Source organism: Chionomys nivalis, chromosome 4 (genome assembly GCF_950005125.1).
Source record: "Chionomys nivalis chromosome 4, mChiNiv1.1, whole genome shotgun sequence".
NCBI lineage: Eukaryota > Metazoa > Chordata > Mammalia > Rodentia > Cricetidae > Chionomys > Chionomys nivalis.
The window spans coordinates 104172176-104189966 of record NC_080089.1 but is presented as its reverse complement, the minus strand read 5'-3'; the positions used below and the strand labels follow the sequence as shown (position 1 = coordinate 104189966).

At 55.4% G+C, this 17791-nt stretch overlaps 1 protein-coding gene across 10 annotated transcripts in view; it reads right to left on the bottom strand.

Moving 5' to 3' along the window:
- The window catches only part of Cacna2d2 (calcium voltage-gated channel auxiliary subunit alpha2delta 2), a 127476-nt gene that overhangs the window by 1935 nt on the left and 107750 nt on the right, over positions 1-17791 (bottom strand). The window contains exons 7-38 of one of the 10 annotated variants that reach the window (XR_009056978.1): positions 15245-15376; positions 15025-15082; positions 14319-14369; positions 14112-14211; positions 13816-13974; positions 13470-13577; positions 13292-13370; positions 12725-12774; positions 12465-12554; positions 12191-12262; positions 11900-11974; positions 10586-10660; positions 10434-10505; positions 10147-10218; positions 9979-10040; positions 9201-9277; positions 8068-8088; positions 5075-5135; positions 3090-3187; positions 2787-2877; positions 2608-2670; positions 2357-2460; positions 2058-2156; positions 1881-1969; positions 1633-1683; positions 1346-1417; positions 1092-1244; positions 889-941; positions 746-801; positions 462-625; positions 229-338; positions 51-133 (exon numbers count right to left, since the gene is read on the bottom strand). Coding sequence is in view for 8 of the 10 variants with exons in the window: in XM_057766529.1 (XP_057622512.1) it covers positions 51-140; positions 230-338; positions 462-588; positions 746-801; positions 889-941; positions 1092-1244; positions 1346-1417; positions 1633-1683; positions 1881-1969; positions 2058-2156; positions 2357-2460; positions 2608-2670; positions 2787-2877; positions 3090-3187; positions 5075-5135; positions 8068-8088; positions 9201-9277; positions 9979-10040; positions 10147-10218; positions 10434-10505; positions 10586-10660; positions 11900-11974; positions 12191-12262; positions 12465-12554; positions 12725-12774; positions 13292-13370; positions 13470-13577; positions 13816-13974; positions 14112-14211; positions 14319-14369; positions 15025-15082; positions 15245-15376 (2669 nt within the window). In the remaining 2 variants the exon portion in view is untranslated. Of the gene's footprint in view, positions 1-50; positions 141-228; positions 339-461; positions 626-745; positions 802-888; positions 942-1091; positions 1245-1345; positions 1418-1632; positions 1684-1880; positions 1970-2057; positions 2157-2356; positions 2461-2607; positions 2671-2786; positions 2878-3089; positions 3188-5074; positions 5136-8067; positions 8089-9200; positions 9278-9978; positions 10041-10146; positions 10219-10433; positions 10506-10585; positions 10661-11899; positions 11975-12190; positions 12263-12464; positions 12555-12724; positions 12775-13291; positions 13371-13469; positions 13578-13815; positions 13975-14111; positions 14212-14318; positions 14370-15024; positions 15083-15244; positions 15377-17791 lie in introns of all 10 variants that reach the window. The other 9 variants (XR_009056977.1, XM_057766529.1, XM_057766531.1 and 6 more) reach the window with 9 other exon arrangements.

Below are 17791 nucleotides of genomic sequence, written 5' to 3'. Positions count from 1 at the left end.
CCAGCCGGCGCAGGATCGTGGGCATCAGCAGCGCCGCTCCCCCGACTCACCGTGGCGTTGTAGTCAAAACAGATGTGAGGGCCTCTTCGGTACCGCGGTCTCTGCACCAATTCACATTGCTCCGGGCCGTCCGCTGGGCATGGGTGGGGAGTCAAGGAGGAGGCGGCAGCAGCGACACGGAGGGGAGCATAGGGCAGAAGGGGCGCGGGGAGGGCGGGGGCAGGATACAGTGTGTCTCCTTCTGCAGCAGCCGTCCCGCCTCGCACTGGCTGCACAGCGGCTTCTCCGCCACCACGAACAGAAGGTTGGTGTTGGTCAGTCTCTGCGCGTGGAACAGCCTGGAGGGACGATCGGAGAGGGTCATTTTGGAGGTTCGCTCCTCCCCGGAGCCGCTGCCCTGGCCACGCCCACCAAACAGACCACACCCCTCCAACACGCCCCGCCTCTCGCCCTGCAAGTACCTGCTGCAGTTTCCGCAGTCGATGATGGCGTTGTAGGACGCGTTCACCGAGCCGAAGTAGTACTGGGTCTGCTTCATGACGCAGCTGCTCTCGCGCGTCTCGGGGCTGCCCTCGGCTTCTGCCGGGTCTGCGGGGCCCAGACGCCTCAGCCCCGCCCACAGACCCTGACACGGTGTCGGCCTCAGCTTGGCTCAGCCCTAAGCCCCGCCCTCCCAGGAAAGTGGGCGGGCGGCAATTCCCACCCGTGTGTAGATTTGAGGCCGAGCCTCCCAAGTCCTACCTACCTGCCTGGAACCAGCTGTGGTAGATGAGGCCGTAGAGTAGCTGCTGGAATAAGGACCTGTAGAGCATGGACACCAAGTACTGGCTGTTAGGAGAGGCCAGTGCCTTCCTGGCCACCTTTACCAACCACTACTCCAGGACTCACCAGGCGGCAGCAGAGGTCCACCAGGCCAAGTTAAGGAAGTCTGCAATGGTTGGCTGTAGTGGAGAGAGGAGCACGGGCTTCTACTGTTGCCTCTGGCTCTAGGTCAACCCCAGCTCTCTCAAATGTTAGAGGTGGGGGAGGGTTCGCTGTAGGCGGGTCTTCCAACCCCCCCCCCCCATCTCCAGGCATTTCTGGGAGCTCACCACAAAGACACCCCGGGGTGCAGCACCCAGGTTTCCAGGAGGCTGTGGGGCACAGGCTGCCTGATAGTCATAGGATTCCTTTCGGGTGTAGAAGGAGTTATTATAGAGGGCCAGCATCAGGTTGGCATCCACCTCACTGAAGAATCTGCCAACCTGGTGATGCAGGGAGGGAGCAATAGTCACAGGGCTGGCGGTGCTGTACCTCTAGACGGCTCTGCCCTATCCCTTCCTTCCACTTTCTTCCGGACCCTCACCTGGTCCCACTGATGGTTCTGGTTTGACAGTACCAGGAATCCTCCATCATCGATGAGGACACAGAGTAGGTCCTAAGAGGCAGGGAAGGGGGATAAATACGGTGAGGGACCCCGCCCCAGACTATTTCAGGCTCTGGCAGCCAAACTACTCCGAATGAGGGGCTCCACTGCTCTAGGTTTGTCAAGCCTGAAGTCAGGGTAGGGGTGTCAAGATCTAAAGGCAGGCTAGGAGTCATGGGGGACTCTGGGATGAAGGAAGTGGGGTCCAGAGCAGAGTCAGCACTCACCTCATTGTTAACCTCGCAGTCCATCTCACAGTGGCTGCTGGGGCCGCACTGCTGGGCAGAGAATGGGGTCTGTGAGGTGCCAACCAGTTTTCCTCGTTTCTGCTATATATGCTTGTTCTGCAGCCTATCTGCAGTACCCCGGCTTCCCACAGGTGCCGGAGCCACTCCGAGTGGCAGGCTCATTAGGGGTCCTTGGGGACTCCAGAGAGGACACTGCTGGGCTTACTTCCCTTCCCCTGCCCAAATACCTTCTGAGGTTGGTCTTGATGGGTGCGGTTGCTGGCAAGCACCTTGAACTTTTCGGCCCAAGCCTCTAGGTCCAGTTTGACACCCACCACTGTGAGAGAGAGCAGTGGACTGTATGCTGCCTACCTAGTTGGTTTCCTGACTACTGTCTCTTGCCCCACCTCCGTCTTCATATTCACCTGCTGGCCTCAGTGTGCGACGACCTAGACTCAGCTCCACAGCTGTGCTGACGAGGACACCCACCGTGTCATTTTCCAGCTCCAGTGGCCTTAAGAGGGCTGGGATGGATGGGTGGAGCCGTCAGAAGGGAAGGCTGCCCATACTGGCCACTCCAAACTGGGTCCTACCAACCCGGGACTAGACCCAGTCTAAGCCTCCAGCACCCCAGACAGTGTTTGGCATGGCCTTTCTCTTCACATGTCCCTGGTCTCAGCTAAGGCCTCCCACCTGCTGATGGGCACCGTGGACAGACACTCACAGTCCTGGTGTGGGGGCTTGAAGACATAACCGTGGTTATCCAGGCTGCGGCGGTAGAAGCTGGCATTGAAGGGTTCAGGGTTCTCTGTCCAGTCTTCGGCTGCCCTAGAGCGCCCATGACAGGCAGAGCTCAGTGGGTATATGACTGGATACCAGGGGCAGCTTGTGGTATACAATGGTCTTAGCAGTGCAGAGGCTAATGGTTAGGTCCCAGACAGGGAGGGCTATTGGTGAGTGGGGTTGGTCACTTACTTGTTGGGGAATACACGTGTGATGCCGCCATCTGTGGCAGCAAATACGGCTAGCAGGCTGTACCTGGGGACAACAGGGAGGTGGGGTCACAGGCCTGCCTTCTACTGTGCAAGGCCAGGGCCTCTGGTCAACCCCAGCCTCCTGTCACACACAGTCACAGCCAGGGTGGTGGTGCATACGTGTTGAGATCTTGGTCCCGCCACACACGTTCTACTAACTGCTGTGTAATGCCCGTGTCCAAAATCAAGTTATGCAGAAGGAAGTTATTGCCTGGAACAGAAGGATAACTTGGAAGGATGTCTTATTGTAGCTCCCAATCATTGCTTCCCCTAGTTTCCAGGGCTCTGGTGAAAGCCTTCTCTATGCCCTGGTCAGACCTTGCCTGCTTGTCTTCAGGCTTCTGTGGGTATGGCCCCTCCCTCCCCTCGCTATGCCCCAACCCCAGGTGCTGCCCAGATCTAGACGCCCTGCCGTATACTCACACTGCTTCGAGTCTGGAGTCACTTTCTCCATGAGCTCAATGAAGTTTTTCAGGAATTCAGTGTTGTTGTCTGAGACATTCAGGTCCTTGCAATACTCTCTAGGGTAGGGAGGGGCAAGAAGAGTGGGCTTGGGGGACCGCACAGGGCAGAGGGTTCCAGGCTTCCCGACGGGTTGGCCTGGACAAAGGCTGAGAGGTCCAGGTTGGGGGCGGGGCATGAATGTTCTCACAAGCTGTGGTCGCTGTGGGCCTGTAGGCTGCTTGGACTTAAGGTAGGCAGAGTGGACAGAGGATGGGGGTCTGCTTCCTCTGCCCTGGTGGGTTTTCTCTTTCCTGGTCTTGGCCCTGCAGAACCTGCCATCTCTCCTGCATAGCTGAACCCAAATGGTGCAACCAAGAGGCCTCAGGAAATACAAATGTCAGTGTCTGGCTCATCTGCCTGAAGCCCTACAGTGTTCCAGTGGGCACGGTGGGCACGGTGGGGTTGAGTGCCAGCACTTGCTACTGCCAGTCTAAGGCCTCATCTTTCCTCTTCTTGGCCTTGTGCCTTTGGGCAATGCATCCTGGTTTCCTGGGGCTCGCTATTTTCATCATGCCACAGTTGGGAAGTCAGTAGGAATGTGTAGGTCCTGGACTGGCTGTTCCTTCCCTCAAGGTGAGCAGGCCCTCACGAGGTGCAGGCTCTGGGTCCAGCAAACATGGGTACGGCAGAACCTCAAGAAGGCTCTTGGAGAACAATGTTTCTCTCTCTCCTGATTGGTGGAACCATCTTTCTTGCTCAATCCCTTATCCACTCCCCTGCCACCAGGGACCTCTCCAGTGGCCTATATGACAGCAACTCTGTGGGTAATTTTAAAAATGTGCTACTTCCCCATGCTGTGCCAGGACCCATGAGTGTGGGCACCTGGGACTGGATCCTCAGCCCCCACTGCTTCACCGTCCCTTGGTGCCTATGTGAAGTGTACCCTCTGTATGGATGTACCCAGTGACACCCACACAGCTGTGCACAAGACATACCACACACGTGATATGTGTGGTCACATTGTAGGGCACTTCATTTGCTCATTTTATGCACACTTATTCACACTCCCGAGCCAGTTATTAACATGACACACAGATCTCTTCCCTCAGTTTCTGCATGTGTCTCACAGGCCGTTCCCAGTCACTACTGCATACAGCCCACCCCACATTCACCCGTGGCATCTTGCACATGTACACAATGACTCACAAGTACAAACATCTACAGAGACTTGTGGGTGCATGCACACAACGTGCATACACACAGAGGTTAGGGGTGTCCAGAGCCCCAAGTGATGCCGGGGAGTGCTCTCATTCAAAACTCAGGTCACAAGAGAGGGCTTCAGCACCAGAAGGCCTCCTCAGAGGTAGTCCATGGCAGATTGTGTGTATACTGTCATGTGTGTGTTCACACTGAGTGACTGCAGGGTTGGCTCGGGGCCCGGAGCCCTCACTCGCCAGAGAAGATCCTCAAAGCCTTTGCCCTCCTTCCCACTCCTCAGGACCGGCACTGCTGGCACTACCCACAGGGGCTCTGGGTGGCTCAGCCCTCAGACCCACATGAACACTGACACAGGACAACCATGGGGGCAGGGGTTGGGTGGAGGTATGGACAGGACACCACAAACCAGAGCAGCAGCTGCCCACGGAGGGCGTGTTAGGGGACAGGCCAGCCCAAGGTAGAAAGGGCTCTTTCCTGGTTGCCTGGGAGGGCACAGAAGGTTGTAGAGAATCCAAAGCTCGCCTGCTCCAGGCCTGGTGGGACACAGGCTGTGGGTACTGGCTACTGCTGTCTGGTGCGGCTACATGGCCTGGGTATGCACACGTCTGCACATACGGGCTATGCACGGGGTTAGGAGCATCACTGCACAGGACATAGACACACAGAGCTCCAGGCAGCAGTGCAGGAGATAGGGCAGGGCAGTCAGGGGAGGGGAGGACGCCTTAGCAAGGCCACACGCAAGCTACCTGGGAGCAATGAAAACATGTCCTTCAGACTCAAAGCTGCTGGGGAGCAGGAACTCAAAATCTGCAACAGAAACGGGGGGTTATCCGGCGGGGGCTGGGGAGGCAGGAGGCCAGGGGGCTCCGAGCTGTTGGGGCTGGAGGGGCAGGTAGGGACAGGTGGCTTAAGGGAGGGGGAAGACACCAGCAAAGAGGGAACCCGCCACTTCCACGTTCAGGTTTGAGCCAAAGAGAAGGGAGGGCGAGGAGGGTGTAGGGCCTGTGGAAACTACAGCATCGCAGGAGAAGGGCAGTTATAGCCAATATGTTGCCCGGGCCTGGTCCTCTGTCGGTAGTGAGTCCCTTGGCGTGGCTGTATATGCTTCCATACTGCTGTATAGCACATATACACGGACACACACACACACACATATATATATACACACACTGCTATATATATGCATGGTCTGGGGGAGGCGCCAGTCTTGTTCTTATCACATCCATAATGGAAAAACCGCATGCTGAGCTTCCTTTGCCTCCAAAGAGACTTTGAGGAAGGGAATTGGCTTTTTGCTGCGGATTTTTAGCTCTCTTTGCCGCAGCTCTTTGCATTTTGGTAGGTCTTGCTTTTGTTCTGTGTCAGGCATCAACATGGCCAAACCGAAAGGGTTTCTCACAGGCACAGACAGTCCAACCAGAGACGGGCGTGAACAGCTGGTGGTGGCGGCTATGGCAGTGCACCGTGGAGGTCTGAGGGTGGGGTGTCCTTCCTGGAACAGGATGCTGGGTGAAGGGAAACCCAGGGGGCAAGGACTGTTCCACAGTGTGTGGCGAGACAGGGATGCTGGTGGACTCTGCACACTTGCTTTCCCAGCTGGGGGCACAGGGCACATGGGGAAGGAGGAGCCTGCGGGGAACACTGGGAGTGCCTAGGTGGGTGGTCTAGCAACTGTGCCTGTGCCTCAGGCTTAGGAGCTGTGCATGTAGGTGGCATGGATGCACGAGTGTGTGCACACTTGTCTTTATATGCATGGATGCACGAGAGTGTGCACACTCGTCTTTATATGGGTGTGTATTCACAGGCCTGAGAATATGACTCAGGGCTCTACTGTGGCCTCTCTTTCTGCCCAGCTGGATTGGGTTACTCTGCTGTGTGCCTATTTTATTTTAGTTTTTTTGAGACAGGGTCTCCTGCAGTCCAGGTTGACTTAGAACTTGCTTACACAGCTGAGAATGACTTTGGACTTCTGATTCTCATGCATACACCTTCAGAGGGCTGGGATATGGGCAGGAGTCATCACATCTGGACTATGTAATGGTGGGGATTGAAGCCAGGACTTTTGATAATTGCCAGGCAATGACAAGCGTTGTTGCAACTGAACTACATCCCCAGCCCTGTTATGTGTATCTGTGAGGGCCCTTGGCTAGTATAATTCTGGCAGTTCAACTCCCTAGATTTTTAAAAAGATGGTCTCTGTTGTCTTGACTAGTCTCCAGTTCATGGAAATCCTCCTGCCTGAGCCTCTTGAATGCTAGGATTTAGGCCTAGGCCACCACACTTGGCTTTCCCTATCCTACCCTCACCCACATCCCGAACTCTCTTTCACCCCGGCGCTTTAGTCATCCCAGAAGAGGGATTCTCACGGTTCCCAAATACTCCCACGATGCACTGCAAAGTTCTGGACAGAGGAAACTTGAGGTGCTTTGGGGGGCTGGGCAGTCACTGGTTGGACTGTTCCTTTCTGATAGGACTGTGAGGCAGGGTTTGGACACAAGCCAAAGGGGAGGGAGTTGGGGTGGGGAAAGGAGGAGGAGGAGAAAGAAAAAGGAGGGATGAGGGACAAGGAGGGAGACTATACTATGCTTGTTATGTTTCCAGGGTCTTGAAGTTCTAGGGTCAGTATGTTGGGTATGAGATGGGAGAAAAGACAACTCAAGCCAGTGGAACTATGCAACCCACTCTGACCCAGGCCAGCAAGGACAGCTTATTCCCTTTGTTGGACTAGGCTAGACAAGTCCTCTAGGTTTCTTGGGGAGTCCTCTGCTTCCAGGTTGGGGACATCCCCACGTGGTTCTCCATGCCCCACAGGGTCAAATGTTCCCTGGGAAGGCAGCTCTCCGTGCACTAATGGCAGACATGTTCACGTGTCACCTTTTCTAACTCCCGTCGTCCTCTGCCAAGGCCTGGCGTTCACCATCTACTGTTCTGTGACCTGATTTGGGATCCTTTCCTTTGTCAATAGCCTGGTCTCCTCTGGTTGGCTCTGGGGATCCATGCCTGGTGAAGCCTATGGTTTCTGAATCTGCCTTTCTTTCCCCAGGGGAATAGCTTTCTCACACCTATGTGCCCTTCTTAGGAACAGCGAGCACCTAAGATCAGGGATTACCCAAGGGTCCTTAGCAAAGCAATGGGAACCCAGGATGGCTGGTTAGCCTTGCCCTCCTGTGGCCTGGTGGCTTGTGTGACCCCCCACTAAGGCTTCTGAGCCTTGCCACCTCTCTTCTAGGAGGGCTGTGAGCTCTGGGGCCACAACAGAACAGAGGCCTAAGTGCCATTGAGGGTGCCTGCTGGGATTTCCCTCTTCCACAATCTTACATGAGCCCCGCTGAGGGCTGACCTATCAACTGTATCTCAAGCTTCCTGCCCTACTGGGAAGGTGGTGGTGGAGAAGCATCCAGCTCTGTTCCCACTGTTGAGTTGTCTTAGAGGGGCAGAGAAATTGGAGAGGTAGGGGGCTTCCCATGGGGTCCCACAAAGACTAGGGAATAGGAGGAAGGGGTCTGGGCCCACAGGACACGCTGGAGAACTCTCCACAGACAGCCCCAGAAGTGGGCTACTGGCTCTAAGAGGGGTGTCAGGATCAGAGGAAAGGCAAGAACCGAGGAGCCAAGGGATGCTGGGAGGGAGCCCCAGAGGGCAGGGGTGTGGCTGGTCCTGGGCAGGAAGGGGGGCAAGCAGGGGCGTGAGGGCAGGTGGGGTGGGGAGAGGAGGGTGCACTGGTTCTGAATATACTTGCCCTTCAGTTTGCTGATTGGCACTGGGACAGTCCACCAAGAGAGAAAGCGAGGAAAACAAAAACACAAACACAAAAACAAACGAAAAGGGGGAGGGGAAGGGGAGGGGCACAAACAATATTTTATTCAATGGCTGTTTGAATGAAAATATTGTGTCTCATCATCATACCGAAAGGAAACTTCTTGCAAAAAACGACATGAGAGAGAAAGAGAGAGCGAGAAACTCAAAGGAGATGAGCCCCAGTCGGCCAGGCAGGTGCGGGGGCGCCCGGTGGGGCCGGAGCCCCAGCCTCCCTCCCAGTGACCTCTGGCATTGGGCAGGCAGGGCCAGGCCTGAGATCCAGGCCTTTCCAGAGAGGCCCATGGTGAGCAGGCATGCATGGGGAGCCACAGGCAGAGGAGTGGGAGAGCCGAGGAGGGAGAGGGAAGGAGAGAGAAAGGATGAGAGAGATGGAGTGTAGGGGTGAAATAGGGAGGAGCAGGGAGGTGGAGAAGAGAAGGGTGAAGCCAGAAGTGAGGGAGAAAAGAGGAAGGGAAGGAGGAGAGAGGGAAGAACACAGACAAAGGGAGAGGGGGAGGGCAGGGGTTCTGGGTTGGGGAGAAGGGATGGTGGGAAAGTGAGAGGGACTGAGCAGGAGGGAGAGGAAGACTGGATGGGGAGGAAGGGGGGGGGATGAGGGAAGAGATGGTGGGGGAAGGTGACCTGGAGGAGGAGGGGAAGAGCGGATGGGGGAGGAACAGAGAAAAAGAGATCTTGGGACAAAGGAGGCACCATAGGAAGAACAGGGGAAGGAAATCAGAAGAGAAGGGAGGGGCAGGGGTGCTTTCTAGGAATGTAGCCCCCAGGAGTGTTTAGGGCAGGCAGGCTAAAAGGGAAGACACGGGCTAGGAAAAACCAAAAACAATCCTCAACGGAAACCATGAGAGAATGGTCTAGAACCAAATCTGAGAAAAGGCAAACATGCAGATTTCCAGACTTTCGAAGGCTGGTTCCCCAGCCTGTGGGCACGCCTGAGGCTGGGCAGACTTGGCAGGAGGGGCTGCCTTGCGCGGCTGGCTATGCTGCCTGGGGCCGGCCAAGGGTACAAGGGCAGAGGCAGGGGTGCAGGGCGCAGGCAGGGGCCAGGCCACTTACACTTGACCTGCAGGATCTGGTCGCTGAGGTTGGCTTGGAGGTAGAAGGTGCTGTAGGGTGGGAGCACCAGCCCCAGGCTGGGGAGGAGGGGAGGGGAGAGCACAGGTCACTGATGAGGATTGGCGGGCCACACTAACACTTCCTTCCTAGGGCCTTAGAGCCACAGAGGCCCAAGCTGTGGCAGCCACAAGTCCCCTGCACAACTTCAAGTTAGCACCTTGGAGGCCTGAACCTTCTCCCCAAACCTTCCTGGAGGCCTCGAAACTACTAGCCCCAAAGTGATTTCCCACCCTACTGCCCACCTCAGCACCCACCTGCCCCACAATGTCCTGACCAAAAGGAAGCTTTTGAGGGGCAGACATGAACCCCAGGAGAGCCCAGAGGCAATGCGGGTTGGTCCTAGGGTGTGACAATGCTCCTATCATTTCAGAATGGACTACGGAGCAATTGAGTGGGGCGCGTGACGACAGCCCTCGGGGTCAAGACTGGCTGTGGCTGCGATGCTGACTGTGAGCAGTCAGGGAGCGTTGAGATGATCCCTGGGGTGTGGTACCCAGGAGATCCCCCAGAAAGGGGGATGCCAGGAGTACTGTCCTGTCCTCAATCCCATTCTACCAGGACCTGCTGCTTGCTCCACAGGGCCAGGGGAGGCCCTGAGGGACCAAACATCTCAGGTTAAATAAATAGTAAGGACGGGGTGCAAGAGGGAGAAGCAGCTAGGTTCAGATTTAGGGGTCACTCTCGCCCTTCTCTGTCTACCCAGCTCTGGCTCACTTACCTGTAGTTGGTGCTCCTTATAGGCACCCAGGTGTAGTTCCGAATCACCTCATCTATGTACCTCTGGGAGAGGAGGCTGCGTCAGGTTCTTGGGTGAGCAGGCTAGGGTGGGTGGGTAGGGATGGGTGCCCATTCTGATGCCCTTCTTTCCCATTCTTTGCCTTCATACCTCATCCAGGGACTTGACCAATGTCCTGATCTGCTTGTGGCCCTTGTTGCCATCAATCATGCTGCGACGGATCTGCAAGGGCCAACGGTGTGAACCCCCTGCTCCTGTGCTAGCCTCCTCCCTGCCTTCACCCCTACTCCTGTGCTAGCCACCTCCTCCCTGCCTCCCTGCCTTCACCCCTGCTCCTTTGCTAGCCTCCTCCCTGCCTTTACCCCTGCTCCTGTGCTAGCTACCTCTTCCCTGCCTTCCTGCCTTCACCCCTGCTCCTGTGCTAGCCTTCACCTCACCTCCTCCTTGTTCTCATCTTCCAGCTCTGCATCCAGGAAGTCCAGGGTCACAGGCTCCCGGAAGTTGGTAGTCTGCAGGAAGCCAGGTAGGAAGTCAGGAGTTCTCATTTTGGAGGGTTTACCTGCCTTCCATGGCCACTCACCTGGCTTACCTGGGGCTTGAGGTTGGGATGTAGCAACACGTAGCCGTTCAGGTCAATAGCAAACACATAGCCATTGGCGCCAAGCTGTGAGGTACAGATTGGGAGCTCAGAGGATGTACAGGGATTTCTTACACTATGAGCTTCTCTCTATTCTGTTTCCCATGCTGCTTGCTTTTGGCCAAAGGCCCTCTCCTGGCATATGGCCCTAAGTCTGCCTCTGAAGCCAGGCTGGGTGCCCCTCATACACCAGCCCCCACCAAGAGTGACTGGCCCTGTAGGCAGGCATCCTTCATTTCCCGTGGAGGTACCAGCCAGGCTACCTCTGCACCTGCACGAGGCCCACAAGGCTGCTGCCTTTGTACCACCATGGCCCTCTTGGACCTACTGAGTTCTCAAATTATGCTTTCTTGTCCCCATTTCAGTGTCATTGTACAGGAGGGAGAGACGCCTGGGAACCCTGCAGGCCTGGTGGAAGGCAAGCAGGAGGGGGTGGAACCCAGGGACCAGCCCTTGCTTCGGATTGTCTTCCTATTCTACATGGAATCTCTCAGGTCAAGCAAGGGTTCCATATGGTTCGGACTTGAAGCTGTCACGCGTGTCCTTCTTCCCCTTGCTTTCATAGCTGAGACCTAAGTTCTCTAGCCAAACCGGCATGCCATCCCTTTCCTAGCTCCAGCTTCTGCCTTTTGCTTTCACGCTGCTGTCTGGAAGAGTTCCCTCTGCTCCCCTCCCCATTTCTCTACCCAGCACACGTCTGGGGGCTGAATCTGGCTTGCCACCTGTCACAATAATTTGATGTGAGTCTCATATGGGTTTTATGTTTTTGTTTTCTTCCCCCAAGATAGGGTTTCTCTGTTTAACAGTCCTGGCTATTCTGGAACTCACACTGTAGAGCAGGCTAGCCTCGAACTCACAGAGATATGTCTGCCTCTGCCTCTTCCTCCTGAGTCCTAGGGTTAAAGGTGTGCCCCACCACTACCCAGCTGGGTTTTATGTTTGTTTGTTTTTAAAAGATTTTATTTATTTATTTATTATGTATAGAGTCTCTTGGCATGTATGCTTACACACTAGAAGAGGGCACCAAATCTCTCATTACAGATGGTTGTGAGCTACCATATGGTTGTTGGGAATTGAACTCAGGTCCTCTGGAAGAGCAGCCAGTGCTCTTCACCTCTGAGCAATCTCTCCAGCCCCCTGGGAAGTCTTTCGTGATCCTCTGGATTCAGAGGCCCCTATGAAGACCCTTCAATCCCTGGATCTCCTCTGCTGAGTCTGGCTTGTCTCACCACGAGAAGCAGGATAGTGGGGCAGGTGGACACTTACAGTGTAGTTGGGAGTCAGCCTCTTGATGTCATTCAGGGCCACATCGATGCCCATCACACCCAGGATTAGCTGGTTCTGGGCACAAAGGAGTGGGATGGTATGCTGTAAGGAGTCAAGTCCATGGGGGAACCCCTGGCCCAGGCCTCATACTAAAGGCCTTAAGCTACTGACACAGACAGTTGCTTTGGCCAGTTTGTAGGATGTCCTATCCCTCCTCCATTCCCAGACCTGCTAAAAGCATGCCAGTCCCTCCCCCAGACAGCCCACTGGGCACCTCACGGGTCACCTCACCTTCTTTTCCCCAGGGCCATCCTGTGTCAGGTTGAAAACAGGGAGAGTCCCAGTTACCACCAACCCCAGTCCCTAAGGGGAAAGGAAGAGGATGAGGTCTCCTGTGGCCAGTTCTGTCCCCACTGAGTGTTCAGAGAAGGGGCTCAGGCATAGGCCATCTGTCATTTTCCTTTACTTGGTCAACACCAATAAGGGGGTGCCCAAGGGTCTTGACCCTGTGGGCATATCCCTGAGGGAAGGCCTCCAGTCCCCTTCCTTTGCCCAAAGGCCTTACCAGTGCGTCTTCATACACGTTTGTCCATTGCACCTGCTTGGCTTCCTTGCCTGCCAGTACCATGGGCCTGCCCAACACATCTAGGTATTCCTGGGTACGGAGAGAAAGGCACTTAAATGTCCTTCCCAACTCACTTTCTCTCATCTGCTGCCATGTGCCTCAGCAGCCACCAGGGGTCGCTTTTGGCCCATGGCAGTGGAAGGCACTCAGCAGCAACCAGAGGGAAGCAAAGAACTGGGAGGGGCGGCCTCCCACCTCACCTGTGTGTTGATGCGGATGGCTCCGATGGAAGGGATCTCAAAATAGTAACCTGTAAAGGGAGGAGAGGTGGGTTTGTCTGGCACAGAGAGACCCACATTGCAGGGGGCACTGCCTCCTAGGGCATATCTGCAGCCTTCTGTGTATTTAGTTACACCCCCCAAACTTCTTCGTGCTCCCTGGCATTGCCCAGGCACTGGCTACAGAAGAGGATAGATTGTAGGGGGCGGGTCTAAGGAAGCAGTGGAGGTGGAGGAAGGAGTTTCATTCTAGGATATCAGTTAACATTCAGAGTTTACCCAAGTGCACAGAGAGATGGATTGATCAGCAAACAGATGTAGGAGCAGAAAAGCTGGACAGATGGACAGTGGACATACAGCCAGATGGGCAGGAACATGCTTTGTCAGATAGACAAGTAAGACAGCCCACCAAACAGACAAAGCAATGGACAGCCATCTGTATGGAAGGACAGACAGACAGTGAGTGAACAAACAGCTGGACATATGGATGGACAGCTGGCAGCAGGACATAGCAGGCAGATGTCTTGGTAGTGAGATCCAGCAAGGTACCTTTGTTAGTGCAGGCCATCCACTGCAGAGGTGTGACGTCATAGTTATGCTGCCCTACAGAGAATGTGAACACGCGCACCTGTCGGAGCAATGAGGTTATTCCTGTGGCCACTCGAGGACAGCCCTCTCCTGTCCTGGGCCTAGCTCAGGGCAGCCACCCATCAGGGTTGAGCCTCACCGTCCGGTTGGGCCAATTATACTTCTCGAAGACATCTTGCACACGGTCTTCGCCCCCATCCGTGAACATCATGATCATCTTATTGCAGTTAGCCCGAGTGATGTTGGACTAGTCAAGGGTGAACACAGAGTTAGGCAGTCCTTGGTCTCTCACAGGCCCAGGGAAGAGCCTCCCTCCTCTGGTAGGTAAGCTTGGCCCTCTGGCCCTCTGCTCTCAGAGAAGGTGGGCTATCTGTCTTAAGCTGCCTGTTTAGTGTTAACAAGGCCATCCACCTTTATCTTCCCACGTCACTATGCCTGGTCCCTTGCCCACCCCTGACCACCATTTGCCCACCCATGAGGCTCACATTCTGTAGCTGGTCAAAGGCATACTCAAAGCCGGCCTTGTAGCCTGTGGTGCCCTTGGCCACCATGCCCTGCACGGCTTCCTTGAAGACCTTCTTGTTACGCACATTGGCCTGCACCAGGTGTGTGAAGCAAGACACAGGCTGTGCCTTCTCGTTGAACTGTGGGGGCAGTGGGAGGGTGAGAGGCTTCAGTCTGGCCACGGTGGACAGCTGTCGCACAAGGCTGATGGTTGTCACGGGAGCAAGCTGGATGGGGGTGAGTAGGTTCCCAGCCCGCCTGCCACCTTGGCACTCACTGAGGCCACGTTCACGTAGTCGTCATCAGAGAGTGTGTCCAGCATCTCACAGACGGATGTCTTCATCAGCTTCAGAGTCAGGCCGCTCACGCTGCCACTCCTGCGAACGGGGCAGGGGCTATGTGTGTGTGGGCTCTCAGGCTGCTCCCGCCCTCCCCCTCCAGCCTGGCCCCACCCCAGCCCCAGCAGCCTACAATGCTCACTTACACATCCACGATGATGACCATGTCTTTGGGGGATGAGGCCCCCTGTATATACCTGCCGGTGAGAAGACTCAGTTAGGGACAGCACCTCGGGACCTGTGGCTTCTTCCTCCCTCTACCCGTTTATTGGTTCATGTATTTCTATTGGCCATGTACTACATGGGTCGAAATGGGTCTGGGCACTGGGGAGACCATGCTCTATAAAAGAAGACAGCTCTTGCTCCTGGCATGAGTGATTTGGTCCCTTATGAAGTGAACAAGAGGTGTGGGGGGCAGGTAATCTACAGAGGGGCAGAGAGCTTCAGTGGCTTGTGTCCTCTGCCCCAGATAGAGGCTCCACAGGATGGGAGGGAGGGAAGGTTATGACATAGGGAGAGAGGGGGACAGCAGAGGGCAGGGGTGTCTAGGGATCAAAGGAGTAGGGTGGGGCTCTCTAGCCTGGCGGAGGCTGTATCTACCCTTGGGAACGTCTCTCAGTCCTGAGTGGGTGGAGGGGACTGGGTAGTGGACGGTATGTGTGGGGGCAGAGGCAGCTGGGCGGCCTGCCTGGGTGATGGGATCCATTTTCCAGTGGCAGTGATGTGTGAAATGAAAATTGGATAGAGCTGGCTGCGCCCTGCTCGGAGGTCTGGATATTGAGAGGGAGGGGAGCAGGCAAGAGATGGGGAACTGAGGGGGTATCTCTCTTCAGCCCCCCCTTGCTCACTCACCAGGGTCGTCTTCGGACGTCATACAGGTCAATCTTCTTGGGGGCTCGCCATGGTGTGGCTGTGGGAAAGAGATGGTGAAGGAACCTGGTGGAAGGGCCTGGCCAGAGCAGCTCGGAGTCACGAGAACGACTTGGTTTACTCATTGCACCTCAGGATGGGTGGGCTTAGAGATGGAGCAAGATGGATGCTGGATGGGCCAAGGAGACAGGCTGGCACCTACCTGGGTAATAGCGGGTGACTCCCGTGGCACTGCCGAAGACCTGCCACAGCAGGGTAGGGTCTTGCCTACGGTTCTCGATGAAGACATTCTCCAGGGCCTCAGTCCAGTTAAGCTCATTGAGGATGACAGTAGCTGGGGAGCAGGGCAGAAGGCTGGGCTGGAGAGCTCTAGGTTGCCCCTGCTAAACCCACCTCCACGGCACTGATGCCGAAACCTCCCCCCTCAATGGCCTCCCCTGCTCGTGGCCTGCCCAGACTTTCTTTGGTTTTCCAGGATCTCACTAGGGACCATACCAGCTCCCCCAGGAAGATTTTCTTGCCCTCCTTCCTCCAAATCATCAAAGCAATTTCTCAGCCTACCCCTCCACCAGGCCTCAATGAGCAAGCAAGGCTGATGTGGCTTGTGGCCCATGGAGAAGGGCCGCCTAGGTGGCAGGGAACTGTGAGCTGGGCCCCCATCCAGCATGCTGCCTGGAGCGAGGCTGGTCCCCAGGGAGCTCACCCACTCAGCATGCACTCCAGGCTGCAGCCACAAGAAAGCAATTAAGGGCCTGCTGATGGGGCTGGAATTATTCAGCTATTAAGGTACCTGATAAGCTGGAAGCCACTCAGCTTCATGATTAATCAACTGGGGCCAGGAGCAAGCAGGGGCAGAGGTGGGGGCTGTGGAGGGGTAGGGGTGGGGCCAGGATCCTACTCCAACACAGGCACGTGTACTTGCACACACATGCACATGTCCACGCAGCCCGCATCCTCGGCAGGTATTCCTGGCTCTAATCTCTGCGTTTCCAGGCAAATGTAGAAACCCTATCCCCTTTCTTCCAAGCAACACGATTGCTGCCATGGGTAAGGGGCACACAGGAGGTTTTACATGCTACCACCAATTACCCATACCTTCCATTCCCTAACCCCTGGAGTTACACATGAGTGACCCCTTCCCTCCTGCCAGACTCACCCCTGCACACCCTCACAAAGTAAGGTTGCTCTCTATCCTGCTGACCAACCTGGGTGGCATTCCTGTTCTAGAACTCAGGGTGTCCTTAAGTCTACCTGATGTGTGTGTGGGCATATGTTTTTATGTATAAACTGTACCAGTCCCTGAACAGAAACAAACCAGGAATGCGACACCTGCTTCTGCTAGGCCTCTGACTTCTGTATTTCTTCCTAGTTTCCTTCTGTCTTCCCAGGGGGAGCCCTGGCACTCAACCCTCCATGATCCCCATCAGAGATCTCAAGTGACAGCCAGAGAAGACGCCCTGAAGGTTTTGATTCCCTCCGAACAGATAAGCTGAGCTTCACAGCCTCCAAAGGCTCTGCCGGTGGCCCTGCCAGGGGCCTGACACACCCTCACCCACCCCTCCGTCCTTCCTTTGTGTGCTGTGTCCCTCTGCCATCTAGCTCCTTCTTGGCTTTGTGGTTCCTCTTAGCTGACCACAATATGAACACAAAACCTATTTCTATCATTGGCTCTGCCTATTGAACACTATGTTATGGTCCTGTTTCTGATTTAGAAACCTAGTGAGTTGAACACTTTCTATTTTTCTTTTTAAGGAAAAATGAAGCGAGACCCCCAAATGTTTCACATAATGCCATTTGTCTTGTGAGCCTGCCGGGATGCCTGCCTATCACTGGGCCTTTAGTCTTTCTGCCTGAGAAACTTGGAAGTCCCTCAGGCTGCCAGCAGAGGGGTGACCTCCGCTCCAGGTGGGCTGTCCTGTAGGACACACTGATGCAGATACCTCCACATGCACACAGTCCTATATCACACCCGTGTACACACACTCTCAGATCACACTGAGTTGGGAAATGGGGACCATGCCCCCTCAGGCAGGCGATTACAGATTTAATTAAAAGTGACACAGTAAATAAAAAACATATAAAATGTAATTTGTGTGGGTAGCGAGGGGTGACTGGGGAGGGAGGTGTGGCTCCTGTTTTAATTAGCGTGCCTGCTTGTGATAGTGCCCCTCGACTGGCTCAAGCAGGTGGTCTCTGGGCAGCGTGCAGGTAGGGAAGTATTTCCCCCCACACCCAACCTGAGGTCACCCAGAAGACTTGGCTGACGTTGTGGGTGGCAGGGGCTTCCTGGGAGACCCTAGGAGTCCCTGCTTTCTGAACCTACCTTTGCCCTCAGCTCCCCAGCCCCCAGCCTCCCAGCCTCCTAGTCCAGCAGATTCTGAGGCTGTCCTATAGGTAGGTGCTCAAATAGTTGTGTTAGAACCAGGGCCTTCAGTCAACTTCTAGAGGACATTTCTGAGGATTTGAGTGCTGTAGGGAGAAGATGCCAAAAGCTGAACACTGGATGAGGAGCTACGGCGAAAGACGGACGCTATAGCGACCTCATCTCCCCACCGTGCAAGGCTGCCCTGTCCCTGGGACTTGGAATCTCAACTACATTTTCTTGGTCCCGCTTCACCACACCTTCGGCTGCTCCAGGCTAGAACCATTTCCCACTCTTCCAGCTCTGTGCCACAGAGCAGAGTGGGCTAATCAGGTCTGGGCTGTTGTTTATGGCAGGCGGCTTGCTGTCCTTAATCTCTGGGTCCGT